At 36.3% G+C, this 17812-nt stretch overlaps 2 protein-coding genes across 3 annotated transcripts; both read left to right on the top strand.

Annotated features, from left to right (window-relative positions):
* The first annotated feature begins 8394 nt into the window (after positions 1-8394).
* On the top strand, positions 8395-12597 carry LOC125190384 (probable inactive receptor kinase At5g10020). 2 transcript variants are annotated; one of them, XM_048087678.1, is made up of 4 exons: positions 8395-9907; positions 10198-11106; positions 11215-11742; positions 11831-12597. In XM_048087678.1, the coding sequence occupies exons 1-4, from the start codon at positions 8998-9000 to the stop codon at positions 12403-12405; spliced, it is 2922 nt and encodes a 973-aa protein (XP_047943635.1). In that variant the 5' UTR covers positions 8395-8997; the 3' UTR covers positions 12406-12597. The 2 variants fall into 2 exon arrangements, with proteins under 2 accessions (XP_047943635.1, XP_047943634.1); XM_048087677.1 differs by having other exon boundaries at positions 8396-9907; positions 11197-11742.
* Positions 12598-15036: 2439 nt separating this feature from the next.
* LOC125186965 (NDR1/HIN1-like protein 13) lies at positions 15037-17487 on the top strand. The gene is made up of 2 exons (XM_048083455.1): positions 15037-15184; positions 16522-17487. Exon 2 carries the CDS (start codon positions 16531-16533, stop codon positions 17332-17334), a length of 804 nt encoding a protein of 267 aa, XP_047939412.1. The 5' UTR covers positions 15037-15184; positions 16522-16530; the 3' UTR covers positions 17335-17487.
* The last annotated feature ends 325 nt before the right edge of the window (positions 17488-17812 follow it).

The following is a 17812-nucleotide window of genomic DNA, read 5'->3' on the forward strand; positions in this document are numbered from 1 at the left end:
ACATCTGATTCTATGTCTCACCTGTACAAGATGGAGTATTTGAATATAGACAACAAAATAAATGAAATGGAAAAAACATACAAAAACGAATGTGGACTCTCGATGCTAAGATGCTAGAATACAATTATACAAATAAGAGAGAATAGATAAATTATTTGAATTGTGATATCCATCTACACCTCATGCTTTTACAGGCACAAATATGAAGAATCATAAAATTAAACCACTATTAAACAATCATTAAGCTAATGGTGATTACAACAAAATGGAAAACCAAAAGTTAAAAATTTAAAATTCATTTTAAACAATCATTAAGCTAATGGTGATTACAAGAAAATGGAAAACCAAAAGTTAAAAATTTAAAATTCATTTTAAACAATCATTAAGCTAATGGTGATTACAAGAAAATAGAAAACCAAAAGTTAAAAATTTAAAATTAAAAATGAATTATATAAATGTTAAACACTATATATATTATATAATATTTTAAATATGATATTATAAATTACAATGATATTTTGGTTAGTTATCACAAAACTCCCCTTTTGTAAATGTATAGGCTGTCATTTACAACAATTGGCATTAATAACAACATAGTCATCTCAAATTCACATCAAGCTAAAATAGCTCCACAATCGTATTTAGAGTCAACAGTCAGATGCAAGGACAATCCACCTATGACGTAGAATTATCACACAACATCAAGACTATAGCCCCCGATAGAGTGTAAAGCCCTACCTAAGCGGTGTCACATATCTCCTCAACATAGCCAATTACATCCATAAAATTTTGCTACCCAAAATCGCATTGACAAATTCTGTATTCGGCAACAATATAAGAACTTACCAGTAATTATCTCTTATTGTCTATTGATAATAGGTATGTAGTGTTTGTTTTAATAATATAAGAGTGCATCTTTCCAACTCTTTCAGTTTAAATCAACAATATATGACTATTTTTATATTAAAATATTGTTATATACATGGAAAACTACATTGCATGAAAGAATAAATCAACATCCCTGGCAAAACAAAAGTATAAAATCAATATCCTTAGCAAAAGAATAAATCATTTTGTCATGAAAAAAAGTAGATAAATTACATTGGTCACAAGAGCTCCCTACTCACAAATCAAAATGAGCCTACATTCTCCATTGCAAAAGTCTTGAGAGGAACAATGCTCGGCGTTGTAATGCATAAACTATCAATACGTGAATAAAGCATAGCAACGTCTTTAGTAGTAGTATTAGTTTTAGTGTTGTATAATACTATGCCCCCGTCCTCTCCCCATTCTAGCAAGATGAAACTATCTTCGAAAACTTTGATCGCGCGAAGATAATAAGGTGAATAATTAAAAAAATAGCCAGTATTGATTGTGAGGACAAATTTTTTTTCCCAAGATTTCTCATCACCATATTCCTTCATCAACCAGATATTAGGGCATCCACAATGGGACGCCCTAAGCGACGTCCTATGCACCGCCACGTCAGCATTTTATCCTCCTCCTATTCCACCTGCAGTGGGGCGGACTATAGCCCGCCCTAAGCATTTTACTATTTTGTATTTATATTTTTATGTTTGCAAATGTAAATAAAATTAATAAACAAATAAAAACAACACAATTAAAGGGAAATTCTAATTTTACTTAATTAAAAAAAAAAGTTACAAAATAAGAAATAAAAAAAGCACTAAATACAAAAAAGGAGGCTAGTCTAGAGAAGTCCCAACTTGCGGCTGAGGCCATCGATCATCCGCTGGATCCCCTCGATTTGAGCCGGGTTGGTCGCCTGCATGAGGGCGGTGTGCGCGTCCAAAAACGTCCGGTAGTCGGAGGAGGCCGCCAAATCTGCGTACGCATGGGCCGCAGTCGAAGTAATGACGGCGTCGAACTCGGGGTCGGCGACAGGGTCGGGTCAGGCGGTGCGACGGAGGTTGATGTGGCCTTGCCCTTGACCTTGGCAGCCTTGACGCCAGGGGGGATGCCGGGAGGAAATCGGTGTGCCGGAACTCTCATCCGCGAACACCCTGTTGAGGTCCATCGGAGACGCGCCGCTATCGCTACTTGTATAATCATTGAAGGTGTGCTTCGACGCCCTCCTCCTCGCCGTTGTCGATTGGGGAATCACACCACCAACGAACTTCTACTTGTCCCTCAAGAGCGCCCAGGACTGGTAGTGCTTGAAATCGCCGTACAATGAAATGTACGACTGTATCGCTTTGTCCCGCACATCCGCGAGACTCTCGCCACTGGCCCTGCTCCCAGTGAACAATTTACATGCTTCTTTATTTGATCTCAGTGCTTGCGGAGCTGCTCCCTGTGGCGCTTGTACGCGTTCGCCGGCTTGGCCGCATTGTATTTCTCGGCGATGCGCTCCCAATACACAGTCACCCTCTGGTTGTTGGCGTACACCGGATCCTCCGAAACATCAATCCAACATCTCGTCAAGACGATGGATTCGGGGTCGGAGTAGTTCGTCCTTCTCGGGGCGAACTCTTCACATACCTCCGTTGTAGGCAACTTCTAGGCTCGTGCCTTGGTCCGCTTCTTCTTGGTGGCGGACCCAGAAGCGGCGGCGGCGGAGGGGCGGTGTGGAGACGGTTCCATATCGGACAGCCCGTATGAGTCGGTGGAAAAGTCGGGATCGTACTCGGCGTTGGTGTCGAATGGCCGGTATTTGTCGGGTTCTGTACCCAGCCATCGTGCACCACCGAACATCGGACTATTCGGATAATCTACGGAATCCATTTTGCTTGAAAATGTAGTGAATTTGATGAGAGTGAAGTGAGAAAAATGAAGTGTGAAAAATGAAGTGAATTTGATATATATAGGTTTTGAAATTTTAATAAAATTAAAAAAAAAAAACTAAACCGCGTCGCATCGTCCGTGACCATCGTCCGCCTCGTCCACAGTGGCGGACGATGCGACGGACGATGGGTATCCTCCGCGCATCGTCCGCGGACGATGTATCGGGCGCGGACGATGGGTTACCCATCGTCCGCCCCATTGCGGATGCCCTTGATCTCATAATTAGATGCATACCCATAATTCGGACTCCAACACACACATAAACAATCCCCCAAAACAGATAATCGCCCTAATTTGCACGGAAAATCAACAGGAGGAAACGAAAAGGAGCTAAAAAGTTCTGTTTCAAGATCAAGGCAACAAACTCCCCAAGTGGACCCATTACTTTCCATCCAATGCAGATTTCCATTTAGAAATAAGCCTCTTGAATCACGTGCCACTGGCGATCTATCACAAGCAATACTTCTCCACAATTTAGTCCCTATAGTGTATACTTTACATAATGTTTTACCGAAAATCCTAACCACCTTATAATGGCCGCTTATTATGCTCACTCCAAATCCATACTTCCTGAATTGATGCAGTGGCCATGTAGGTCGAGGATCTTGCCATGTAGGTAGAGGATCAACAATTGTGATATACTCACGAGTGATTGGATTGCATAAGTATAGATAACTATCAAACTTTGGCTTATGTAAGAGCAAACCATTAGCTGAACCAATCACTGGCCCATGAAAAGGGTGGTCTAAGTTAATTACATCCCAACAATACTCATCACTGAGATCATTTACAAATTCAATTAATTTACATAGCTTCAAACCCGATTTCATATGAAACAGAGAGCCACCCGGTGGGGCTCGAAATATAGCGAGACAAGGGACTGATTTATAAAGATGAGACTTGACAAACTCATGAGTCTTGATCAGATTGAGCCATAACTTACAAACCAACTTGCAGCAAGTGGCGGTTCGTGCGGGGAGTCTGGAGAGGATGTCTAATGTGATTTCTGATGGCAGCCATTTGAAGAAAACTTGGTCCGTTTGGGGACAATCAATAGTTTTGCAGTCTTCTTGATCTTATATCTGAACAACAAAACAGTTTCAGTCTTCAACCATTTTTTATCTAAACAACCAAAATTAATAGCCTGCTATTTTCCTCTCGCTCTTCTCCTGTTTTATAGTACTATGATTTGTTGTGTAATAGTACTCCCTCCGTCCCCTATTAAGAGTCGCACTTTTCCATTTCAGTTTGTCCCTAATTAAAAGTCACACTTCATTTTTACCATAAATAATATGTAGTTCACACATTCCACTAACTCAATTCAGTCATATTTTATTATAAAACCAATATAAAAAAATGGGTCTCACATTCCACTAACTTTTTCAACAACTTTTCTTTACATTTCTTAAAACTTGTGTTCGGTCAAAGTGTGATTTAAACTTGTGTCCGGTCAAAGTGTGATCCAAAATTTAAATAGTACTCCTCATTTATCCGTCCAAAAAAAAAAAATTGTCTCTGCCATGGATACAGGAAATATTTTTATAAGAAATTAAACGAAATAATATAAGAGTAAGTACATAAATCTATCCAACACTAAACCCTAATCAATCCGGAGCTACTGCTAATATAAAGATCCGTAAAAAGCAAAACATATACGCATATGCAAAAGCAAAACATATACGCATATGCAAAAGCAAAAAACATTTAGGTCTGCATTCATAAATAATGCGGTACAAAATTGAAAAAAGGTAAAACAAATTGACTTGATGGAAATAATTTACCTTGTCGGGATTGTGGTGGAGACTGACGGCTCTAGAAGGCGGCGGAGATGGTATTTGGAGACAAATCGTTGTTGCAGTACTTGTTTGTTTGTATCAATTGCACAAAAACTCTATGAATAAATGACAAGAGTAAAGTTAATATCCCTAAACTTTAAATTTCACTAAATTATACTAGTATTAAAAGATAATTTTATTATTAGTTATACGAGTATATAGCAACACAAAAGAAGTGATGGAAAATTTATAACAAATTTTCACATAATTCGAAATAATTAGTACATCATATAATACCAGTATTCAAGTTTGAATATGAAAAATATGTAATTTATTTAATTTTAAATTTTAATACTATTTTCTTATATTGCAGGGAAATGAAATTTATTTTAAGTTAATTTATATTTATAAATTAATTTACAATGTAAAATATCGAAAAACACTCATATAAGTACAATTTATATACATTTATCACTACCTAAATGACCCAATGAGGACTCTTTATTAGTGAGTACTTACTAAACAAAGACTCTTTCCTATTTGAAAATTACTACTACTTAGTACTTTCTATACTCAACATATATAAACATGGAAATAAATAAACCATTATTATGGAATAACAAATCCCATACAAACACGAAAATAAGTAAATGATTATGTAACAAGAGATACGAATCCCATATAATCATCGAAACAAATAAAACGATAGCTATGGAATAATAAAATCGTAATCCTAAGAGCATCCGCATCGCATCTCGGTGCAGGCTCTATCTCGTCTCGGAGAGACGAGAGACCACATAGAGACAGCGATGCGGGAGCGCAATCTCGTCTCGTCGCGTCCCACGCCTCTCCGCGAAGATGTGGCTGGCGAGCTCCCGTTCGTCCGTGACGCCCACTCGCCGACCTGCGAGTGAGCGTCGTTTATATCCGTTGAAAAATGTTTTTTTTTAATTCCGAAAAAATCGAAAATAAGAAAAATTTAAAAAAATCCCAAAAAATACTAGCTATTTATAGCCTTTTTTTCAAAAAAAAAAATCTATTTTTTTTAAGCCCCCAATGACTTCTATAAATTTCAAATCATTCCCACAAATTATCCACCATCAAAAAACTCTCTATTCTCACTCAAACACTCTATGATTACCGTATCACTTTCCATGATTAGACCATCTCCAAGGGTACACTAAAACCTAAAATGGGATAGATATTTAGCTCCAATAGTACTCAAAAACCAATCCTATTTTTGGTTTTTGAGAAAAAAATACCTATCTTTAGGTTTACACTAAACCAATACCTAAAAGTTTTTCAAATTTTGTGTAAAAAAGACATAATATAGAGAATATTCTTTTAAGTTTGAGTTTAGTGTAAATGGTTGGAGTAAAATCAATATTTAGTGTGAGATTTACACTAAAATAAGTTTGAGTTTAGTGGAATGGTTGGAGATCCTCTTATACGGATTTCAGTTATGTATTTTTCGTATTTTCAGATGTTGTAATTTTCGTGATTTTTAATGATTTTATGAATTATTAGTATTTATTTAATATTTCAATGAAATGTTAATTGAATTTGTTGGAAATAAAAATAAAAAAAATGAAATTGAATGAATAGTTAAAAGATGAAATGGTTAAGAGACGGAGGGATGCATGTGCTTTTTCTTAGTTAAGAGATTGAGTGATAAGTACAATGGAGCCATGAATGGTGAAGGGATGAGACAGTATTGAGACAGAGATGCGGATGCCTAATTGTATCCATGTCAACGTGATTTTAGGACATACGTAATTATTTTTATTGAAATTTAGGGCTTGATTATTTAAACTGAAGTCCATGCCCATTTAGTTTGGCCTTTTTAATTTAGGTCTTCTTATTAGAAAATTTAGGCCAATATCAAAGTGTTACATTCATACTATTATTTTACTAATTTGAAGGTTGATTTAATTAAATATGGGAAATAATTTTTTGACATTAAGAAATTATTATTATTATAGAACTTAAGTAGTAATTTTAATTACATTACATTTTTTAATTTTGTATTTTGTATATGTACAATTTTAGGGTTTCAATTGATAGGTAATCTAATACTCCCTCTGTCCTATTAAAAATGAAACGTTTTCCTTTTTTTGTTGTCCCATTAAAAATGAAACGTTTCCTAAAATGAAAACAACTTTATCTCTACTTTTTCATCTCTCTTACTTTACTCTCTCTTCATTAACTCACAAAACAATACTACATAAAATCCCGTGCCGATTCACAAATGTTTCATTTTAAGTGGGACGGTGGAAGTAATTCAATTTGAAAATTCATACCAATCATAGACTTAATTGTACCAAGTCATTAATAAAATAATAATAGTAGTATTAGATTTAGTTGAACAATTTAATTTACCACTGATTCAATTGACCGTTCAGAAGTTTCAGTCAGTCTTATATTTCCAATTATAAATGAAAATGATTTAATTTCTGGAAACATATCTTTTTATTATCTACTTGTAGTATATTAAATAGGTCGACTTGTACAGAGGTAGAGGGTTGGGGGCCATGGCCCATGGGTAAAGTCACAAGACATAAGCATTGGAGGGACAAATGCCCACCCCCTCAAAAAATTCTATCCATACTATTTTTTTCTTTAATTACAAATATATTTTAAATTATTCTTTAAATGTTCCTTTTCAATACTTTAAAATTTGTTGATAATGTATTTTTTATATTTCCTCAAATCAATTCCTGACTATGTCCTAGATTAGAGCATGAGGTTTTCACCGGTAAAGGAGAAAAAAGTATAAAAATAAAAAATGAATATTCTAATGAACCGACATTTTTTGAAATTATATTTTTCGGCTGTCACATAACACATTGTTTCTCCCTCGAGTTCATGGGACAATTCAAAAAACCGTCAAAGTTACGCTAGCTCTGAAATGTGTGGAATTGAGCAATTCGACCAAATTTCATGATTTTTTCGATAATTCACTTTTTTTAACAAAAAATAATTAGATTTCAAATGTAGGAGGAGTACTACATTTTGGGGAAAAAAAAAGTAGAAAGAAGAATAAGAAGAAAAAAAAGAAGAAAACAAAAGAAAAAAAAAAGTGAGAAATTGACTAAAATCAAAATACTCCCTCCGTCCACGAAAATTCGTCCCGGTTTGATCGGGCACGGGTTTTAAGAAATGTAATGGAAAGTGAGTTGAAAAAGTTAGTGGATTGTGGGTCCTACTTTTAAAGTGTTAGTTTTATAATAAAATGTGAGTAAGAATGAGTTAGTGGAATATGGGGTCCACTACTAAAAATGGTAAAAGTGAAATGGGATAAATTTTGGGGGACGGACGGAAATAGAAAACTGGGACAAATTTTCGTGGACGGGGGGAGTATAAACGAAACACACAGTGGATATAGAGTCAATATACAATTTTGCTTTTAAAATTGAAAAAGTGAAAAGAGCAAAAATATTTTACAAAAATGATTCTAAATGTGATTACCTTTATACATGATTCCGCCGGCGTAAACTTGAGTATATAAAAAAGTGGAATAATTTCTACAAAAAGATATAAATACCATGAAATCCCAATTCGTGTATCGCATAATCAAGACTTTTATTAAGATCCCATTCCATCATTAACTAATGGGGCAGTTTAAAAAGTGAATTCCCAGTCTGCAAGAATTCTTAATTAGTTTAGTGGGGCTAATAGAATTTGTCTCATTGTAATGGAGATTGGTTAAAAATCACATTTTTACACTAGTGCGACAACACCCATTTGGATCTGACCCATCCAATTTTTGTTTTCTTGAATTGAATCTATCTACCACACCCCAACAACCATGCCAGAACAAACACACAGCGATGAGAGTGGGAGAGAGACAGAGACAAGTGTCGTGCATCACTCAAAAACACACTCAGTGAGAGTTCACTTAGCAAATTCCCACTTCTCTCTCTCTCTCTCTAAATGTTGGTGCTATTGACCACTGCCCTTGAGAAGCTGGCCATTGCTGTACTCTTGTCACTTTCATTCTCTTAAATGCCCCACGCTACCCTCTTTCTGCAGTTATTCTCTATTATTGGGAAAGAAAAGGGCTTTCATTTCATTTCTTCCTCTCATTAATAAATTAAATCGAGGGTTTATTTTGATTTTGTAGGCTTATTCCTGTCATCATGTTGCAATTAGTCTTGAGTGATGGTAGTATCAGTCTCACTTCTCTTCTTGAGATGTAGGCCCCTTTCACTATCATGCAAATAAGCACCACTTTTAGTTGGAATTGTTGTCAATTCATGTGTTGGAGTGATTGCATTTTCTGCTATAATGTGCTTTTGATTTTAGATTTCATTATCTGTTGCTCAGATTCTTGAATTTTTTTGCCATTTTTTTGAAAGTTGTGATCTTGTGCATTCCCTTCTCTCAATTTTGTGTATTCATAGCTTCAAAACCAATAATGCAGTTGATCTGGTTTGTTTTAGTAATCCTAGTAGAAGTAGCAGTAGGAGAATCAGAGGTTGATGCACTTTTAGAACTCAAAAAGGGAATTCAGACAGAAACCTTAACAAAAGATTTTGTTTCATGGGATTCCAACTCATTAGAATCAGATGGATGCCCCAAGAACTGGTATGGCATCACCTGTAGCACTGGCCATGTCACTTCAATATCACTCAACCATTTAGGCCTAGCCGGAGAATTCAGTTTTCTTACAGTTTCCCGTCTCCGGATGCTCCAAAATCTATCGCTATCCAACAATCACTTCACCGGAACTCTCACAAGAGATGTCGGTCTGCTTGAATCCCTACAGAATTTGGATCTTTCCAGCAATCTGTTTACTGGCTCACTCCCTCATCAGTTGACAAGTTTACCAAGCTTGGCACTTGTTAATATCTCATTGAACAAAATGGAAGGGGAAATCCCCTCAGGTTTTGCTAATCTGAAGAAGCTCAAGTACTTAGATCTCCATTCTAATGCTTTTGTGGGTGATGTGATGAGCCTTTTGGGCCAGTTAGGAGGTAGTGTGGTGTACGTTGATCTCAGCTGCAATAGTTTCTCGGGGCCGTTGGATTTGGGAACTGCTGATCCCGATTTCATGTCATCGGTTAGCCACCTCAATGTTAGTTGTAATAACTTGACAGGGGAGCTGTTCTTCCCTCATGATGGGATACCATACTTGGACAGCCTAGAGGTTCTTGATGCCAGTGATAATCGCATAACTGGAAAAATACCTTCTTTCAGTCTTGTAGTCTCTCTCCGAGTTCTCAGACTTCGCGGCAACCAGCTGTCAGGATCATTGCCTGGGGGCCTCTTGCAAGGGAGCTCAATGGTCTTGTCTGAGTTGGACCTTAGCCATAACCAGCTTGAAGGTATGTAGATTTTTGGAATCATTCTTTTGGTTGAAGATGAACTTTTACCATAATCTGATTGAGGTCAAGAAATTAGATAGCTTTGCTTTCCTTTACTTTTTTCATAAAGTTGAGTTGGATTTTTGTCATGAAAGTCACATTTAGAAAAGTGTTTCCAAAGAAAAGAAGCTTTTAGGAAAGTGCAGGAGCTTTTAGGGCCTTGTATTACTAATCAGCATGACTAAAGTTCTTTGTTTTAGTTCTCGATAATTTGATTCAAATCTAAACTGTTTAAATATGCTTTTCTGCAGGTCCTATTGAAAGTATAACCTCTCTTAATCTGAGATATCTAAACCTATCCTCTAATAGCCTTTCTGGGCCCTTGCCTTTGAGGATTGCACATTGTGCTGTCATAGATCTCAGTAACAATATGTTCTCGGGGAACTTCTCGAGAGCTCAGAGCTGGGGAAACTATGTCGAAGTGATAGATTTAAGCTCCAATCACCTGACCGGATCCTTTCCAAATCAAACGTCTCAGTTCTTGAGGCTCAATTCATTCAGAATTTCCAACAACTCGTTGGAAGGCCTTCTTCCACCTGTGCTCGCCACATATCCTGAGCTACGAGTGGTTGATTTTAGCTTCAACACGTTGAGTGGTTCACTTCCTAGCCTGTTTGTCTCCACCAAACTGATTGACATCAACCTGTCCTGGAACAATTTTTCTGGGGTGGTACCTACGGATGGACTGACCCCACAGAATTACAGCCTGCTATTTCTCGATCTATCGCACAATTCCTTTACAGGCCAACTGCCCCCTGAGTTGGGCAGGTTCAGTACCATGGTGTATCTTGACCTGTCTAACAACCTTCTTGAAGGCGCCATCCCTGATGACCTCCCAAACACAATGACAGTATTCAACGTTTCTTACAATAATCTTTCTGGAGTTGTTCCACAAAGCTTGCAGAGATTCCCATCTTCATCATTCCATCCTGGAAACATGTTGCTTGTTGTCCCAAATGAGGCTGCTTCGTCACCAAAAGGTGGTGACAGCCTAAGTATGAGGGGCCATGGTTCTCGCATGAGTTCTGCGATCAGAGCCGCCCTCATTGCAGGCCTTGTAGGTGGTGTGTTGGTGATAGCCATACTAACTGTGATGATTTATTGGAGAGTCCACCGTGAAAGAAATAAGTCGGCCTCAACAGAAACTGGTGGGAAGAAAGGTATACGTACAAACTGCTTGGATATTCTTTAACCGTGATTCATCATCATTCTCTTGAAACTGTATGTGGTTAATAACTTGTATTTTACAGTGTTATCCTCAACTGCAGTAGAATCAGGTACGCAGCAACAAGCCAACTTATCCGCTCTGCAGCAGGGATTGAAGAATCTTGATAATCCAGAATCAACGAGGAAAACTGAATTGGTGGCTTCTCCTGCAACAGTGGCATCATCTGGTGACTCGTCGCCTGGAAAATTCCAGCAACTATCGGAGCATCCAAGTGCACTGAGGGTTTGTTCACCGGAAAAACTGGCAGGAGACCTCCATCTTTTTGACAGCTCCTTAAAGTTCAGCTCCGAAGAGCTATCATCCGCGCCTGCAGAGCCTGTGGGAATGAGCTGCCACGGGACACTCTACAAGGCCGTGCTTTCTTCAGGCCATGTCCTGGCAGTGAAACTGCTAAAAGAAGGAATAGCGAAAAGAAGAAAAGAGTTTGCTCGAGAAGCGAAGAAGCTTGGCAGTATACGGCATCCAAATTTGGTTTCTCTGCAGGGATTCTACTGGGGTCCAAAGGAGCATGAGAAGCTGATCATATCCAACTACGTCGATGCTCCTTGTTTGGCGCTCTATCTTCACGGTAATAAAAATACTCCGGCCTAAGTGCTTCCGTTTCATGAAAATGCAGCTAAAATCTTGAATCTATAATGCGTTGTTTTACATTTCAGGAACAGCTCCCCAAACACTCCCTCCTTTGTCTCTAGATGAAAGGCTGAAGATCGCGATCAATGTGGCATGCTGCCTCACTCACCTCCACACAGAGAGTGCCATACCTCATGGCAACCTGAAATCCACCAACATCCTGATCGAACTTCCCAATAAAAACGCGGTCTTGACAGACTACAGCCTGCACCGGCTGCTGACAACAGCGGGCACAGCTGAGCAGGTGCTGAATGCAGGCGCGCTAGGATACCTGCCACCTGAATTCACCAGCACGAGCAAACCTTGCCCCTCGATGAAGAGTGATGTATATGCTTTCGGTGTTATTCTGCTGGAACTCTTGACCGGGAGAAGTATCCCAGGCAACCCTGAAGTGGTTGATCTGGCGGAATGGGTGAGCTTCATGGCTGTGGAGAATCGGGCTGCTGAGTGCTTTGACTCGCATATTTTGGGAGCGGAGAACCTTCTCCCGAAAACTCTTGATGACATGCTTCACGTTGCTCTGAAATGCACCCTTCCGGCTGCTGAACGGCCCGACATGAAGATGGTTTTCGAAGAGCTTTCTTCGATGGTGGTGGGCTAGAGATCAGAGGCATGCTTGTGTTTTGAAGTTGGATTAATTACAATTTGTTAGTAGTTGTGTAGCTGATATTCATTATTCAGTTGGGCTAAAGAGCATAAGTGAGATTAGCATTGAAGAAGGATCAAAATTTATTCTTGTATATTGTTTGTAGACCATTCATTTCAGTTCTAAATGCTTTGTATTGTAGCCTTATATCAAAGCTCAATTATGCGAAAATTAAAATTGTAAGTAACTAAATATTCATTTATTCTTTCAATTCTCGATATCAAGTAGTACTAGTATACCACCGAAAAATTAAAATTGTTGGTAAACCAATAATTTCATAAACTTAGCAATAATTGAACTGGAATTATGGCCCACTTTTACAATTTTAGCAGGATTAAATTGGTCATAGATGGGCTGTATAGCAATTAAAAGACTACTGCTGCTATTTATTTCTTTCAAAACAAGACCCATATATGACTATACAATAAAATAATGGCATGTCAATCCTTTCCAATATTTTATTACATGTGGAATGAAGCAAAATCCTAAATTTTCTTATAGCTGATTGTTACTGAATTTCTAACATATAGTACAATGCAACCAATTCAAAGCTAAATCTGGTGGCGTGGGAAACGAAATTAAAGTAGTATATGTCAAGTTGAAGAAAACTAATCTTTTGTTCAATCTAATACTACTATTGTAATTATGCATGTCACAACCCAAGTAGTATCGGAATTATTGATTTAGTCTACAAGGCTGCAACAACCCCTACCAAAACTACTGAAAATTCAACTTGAGAAAATAAAATATAATAAAAAAAATGTGAATTTCGTTTCATACTCTAATTAACTTCATAATTGTGACTTTGTAATAGAATAAACAACTGGAAACCACTCTCCTCTCAGGCAATTATCGGTTCTTATATAAATGCATGTATAACTTGAGACATAAATGTATTATAGTAAAAATATAATATTGCACGAGGCCGGTCCGATAGAATCAGTCATGGAAGGTGGATTAAATATTAGTCGGAAAAAATTAATCAATAAATTTATAATGATCTCGTATGTCATGGTGCTTATGTTTGCATCAATACTTGCGTATAATTTTTCCCATATAATTAAATTAAACCACTTAAATCTAGTTCTGTTTCCTATTACTCTATCAACCAAATCAATATTGGAGTAATTAAATATAGATTGTTTGACATCCATTCAATTTTATTTTATATTTCACGCCCAATCAAGGGAATGTTAATTTCATCTATTTTATGTCATTTGGCAGTCCCCTACACGAAATGACGAAAGCATCGTTTTCAATACTAGTAGTATTATTAATTTTGCTAGCTCATAACCAATCATCTTTATATATATTCACTATATACGAACGCCAAAGATTATTATACTCTATCTTTTGAGATATAACTACAGGGACAGAATTTGAGATAGCCGTTTAGAAATCAATAAGTACTAACCACCAATTTAATTCAATAATCTATAGTACTGTAGTTAATTTTAGAAATTTTAAAAATCACCCCAAATTAAAGTAATTACGTACAGTAGTCAATATGACATTGTTACGCAATTGATCAAAATTTACCTTGATACAGATGAGAATTATTCAATGTATAAAATATGAATGGTTCCGATTTGAATAAGATATAGGTGTGTCAAGTTAAAATAAGATCATTTAAATCTCTTCATAGTAATTTTAGATATTTACTGTTTTAAATTAATTTTTTGAAATTTATGTTATCATGTTTTTTTCCCACACTATTTTTAGGGTAAAGAGTATAATAAAGTTCTAATCTACATTATAGTTCATTCAAGTAATCATCCTATAGTTATGAAATCATTTAAGATTTAAATGACATTTGATCCAATTAATACTATATGGAGTACTTTTTATTAGGGAAACAATACAAAATAATATAGAGGATGTGATTATATGAGTTTCTTATTCCATTCTCGAATTTTCAATCATATAATGTTCATAGTGCATTTTTTGTTGAATACATAATATTTAATTTTGATAAGTTTGATTTTGAAATGTATAGGATTGTAATAATTTGATAATCAATTTTTATTATAGAACTAGTAACCATGAACATTTTATGAACTTGTAATGACATTGTATGCATTTGTACATATAAAGATTATCCCTTATAATCAACATTTATATGCATAATGTACTTTACTAGGGGGCAGTTCATTACATATATATAAATTTGTAATTATAAGTGCATAAAATGTTAGTAATTGTTTGTAGATCTGTAATAAGAATTATATGTATTTTAGCGCACCCCAAATGTATAACTTCAACTAATATACTATTTGATGCACGATTATTTCGCATTGTATATCTTAGTTTAATCTATTTTATTTTGCATGCTTAGATTGCATTATATGGAGTATCTATAATAACTAACGATACTATACAATATCACTTTAGGTTTACCAAGCAGAAAGTGTGAAGATGAAGAACAGAAAAACAAGTTGAGAAATTTGACAAAATCCAAGGTGAGACTTGACTTAATCTTCACTTAATATTGTATTTGAAAATGTGACAGACTCCACTACCTCACAACATAAATTAGTAAAAGAAATTTTCTTGATAATATCATCATATAAGACTTGTTCTTCTCAATTAACCTATCAATTCAATTGTGCATCCAAAACCTTTTAATTAGCTTGTCAATCAATTTGGACATTATCATCCATCTTAATTCCCGGAGTGAAAGAGCTGCAGCCTTTACTTCAATCCTCTCAGGAATTATTGTTCAAGATTTAAACAGGTGTGCATCTTTCAAATATCACTCATGATTCATGTGAACTCCTACAAATTATTTAATCTCAAAGATGATTATGTTTTCACAGGGAAACTATAAGTTGCAAACTATTTTCTTGTAAAAATTGTATATATTGCTTCACTATAGCTCGATGCAAAATTCCTGATGTGTTTATTCCAGTGCTCATATTAACTATAGTAGTATCAATTAGTACAACACATGTTTACTTTTATTTCATTTATTTTTTGAACACTATAAGATTTTGGCTTCTTAGACATGCAATCTATATGTAATAGGGGCTGGTAATTTGTGGTCCTTTCTACATGTATTTAGCCACAACTCAACTTCACTAATTTATTAATATATTCTTAAAAAATATAAATCTAAAACACTCCATCCGTTCCTTAAAAATAAAAATTCTTTCCTTTTTGGTTAATTTTCTAAAATAGAAACTTTACGTTTTAGGAAATGTACCCACGATCTAATAACACTAATTCAACTACTTCTTCTCATCATATATCTTACTTACTCTATTTTTTTTCTCTTCATTTTTTTTATATTATCATTTTTTTAGTTAAAATTCTTGTCATTTTCAAAGTTTTTATTTTTGGAAAATCGAAGGCAGTATAAATTTAGGAAAATAACTCAGATTTATAATCTTTAAAATTTATTGAGGCCCTACCCCAGTGTAGCTCAGTCAAATTACCACCTTTATTTGATTTGCAATTGGATTTTTCTCTTTTGTTTGATTAGCAATTTTAAATAAAGTTCTTCTGTATATTTCTAACTAGGAGTAGTAATTGATTTGAGAATGTTTTTGATTGATGAAATGTGAAGTTATATTTTACGATGCCAAAATAATTTTAGACATTAAACGTATGCTAAGATCCTTTGATTCTTTAATAACAATAGCAAAATTTTATAGAGTTGTAGTAATAAATATTTTTCAAAACGGTGATTCTCAAAAATCTACAACTCACATATTCACGTCTCTAATAATTAATAATGCAAATAATGTGTTGCCAAACATTTAATACCAACATAAGTTTCAACATCCTTTCTTTTGTAAATCATTATTCATATTAAAAAATCTCCCTATAATCAAGGCTTTTTCTTCAACATAGAAAAGAGAGAAGAAAATAGAAATTAAATCTGAAACGAAACAGCTGTTTAATTTAAAAGTTAAAACAATACGCGTTTCACATTTACACACAAATCACCCTCTTCTGCTTCTTCAAAAACACACACAGCACACACTAGCTGAGCGAATTCTCCTTCATCTCTCTCTGTAAAGTGTAAAATTGCTTATATTCTGATTGCAATTCACAAAATTGCTAGTACAGTGCTCGAGAATGACTGATGCACGGGTTCATCCGGCGACGGCCGACGCTCTGTCTTCCTCATCCGCAGCGACCTCCGCCAAGGACTCCGGCGAGTATCCTGTACCTCCAAATCCTCTTCCGACGAAACCGGTGCCTCCGCCGGACACCTACGTCGTCCAGATCCCGAGAGAGCAGATCCTCCGCTATCCGCCGCCGGAGAACGCCAGGAAGTTCGAAGCCCTCACGCGCCGCGGAAAGAGCCGGCGGAGCTGCTGCTGCTTCACTCTCTCCGCACTCGCTCTCCTCGTAATTGCCGCCGCGATATCCGCCGGAGTGCTCTACCTCGTCTTCAGATTCAAATCGCCGAAATTCGCGGTCAGTAGCGTCGCGATCAAGGGGATGAATCTGACAACAGCCGCGCCGATCTCGCCGGAATTCGACGTCACCGTCAGGGCGGAGAACCCTAACGCCAAGGTCGGCATCTATTATTTGAAAGGCAGCGCAATTAACGTGTTCTACGAAGACGTTAAGCTGAGTAACGGCGTTTGGCCGGCGTTTTACCAGCCGAAGAAGAACGTGACGGAGCTGCGGCCGGCGGTTACGGGATCAGGGGTAATTCTAGGGGGCACCGTTAAGGCGTCGTTAAGAAACCAGCAGAGCCAAGGGAATATTCCGTTTGTAGTGAGAGCGAAGGTGCCGGTTAAAATTAAAGTGGGGTCCGTTAAAACTTGGAAAATCAGCGTTAAGGTGAAATGTGACGTGGCGGTGGATGCATTGAAGGACAAAGCTAAAATTGTGTCAAATGACTGTGATTATAGTGTGAGATTATGGTAGCCATTTTTTGATTGCAGATTATTACACTGTCAAATTATATAAGGGATTTATTTTATTTTTGTTATAGTACAAACAATGGTGTGATGTATTATACTGTTTGATGCAGATTAAACATGTTTTGTTAAAGAATAAATGGGGAAGACTATTGATAAATATAAAGTGGATTCATGACCTTTGATTGATGAATTCTGAAGTGGGGATATCCGTTTTCAAATTCTCAGACGTTATGTGAATAACACTGATACGAATTAAATTCAATTACTATATATAGATTGCACTTGAGACTATATCCTGCATTTTGTAACCAGTATCTAATTTTATTTTAATTTTATATTCAATTCTACTCACAATAAAATTAAAATTTCTAAAGTACTAGCATTCTCATAATAGTCCGTATATTTTTATAAATGATCGTTTGACCCAATAAATACTAATACCTATTTATCTTCATTTCTACGTCAGTTTTTCTTTTTAGTTT

This window comes from Salvia hispanica, chromosome 5 (assembly GCF_023119035.1).
Source record: "Salvia hispanica cultivar TCC Black 2014 chromosome 5, UniMelb_Shisp_WGS_1.0, whole genome shotgun sequence".
NCBI lineage: Eukaryota > Viridiplantae > Streptophyta > Magnoliopsida > Lamiales > Lamiaceae > Salvia > Salvia hispanica.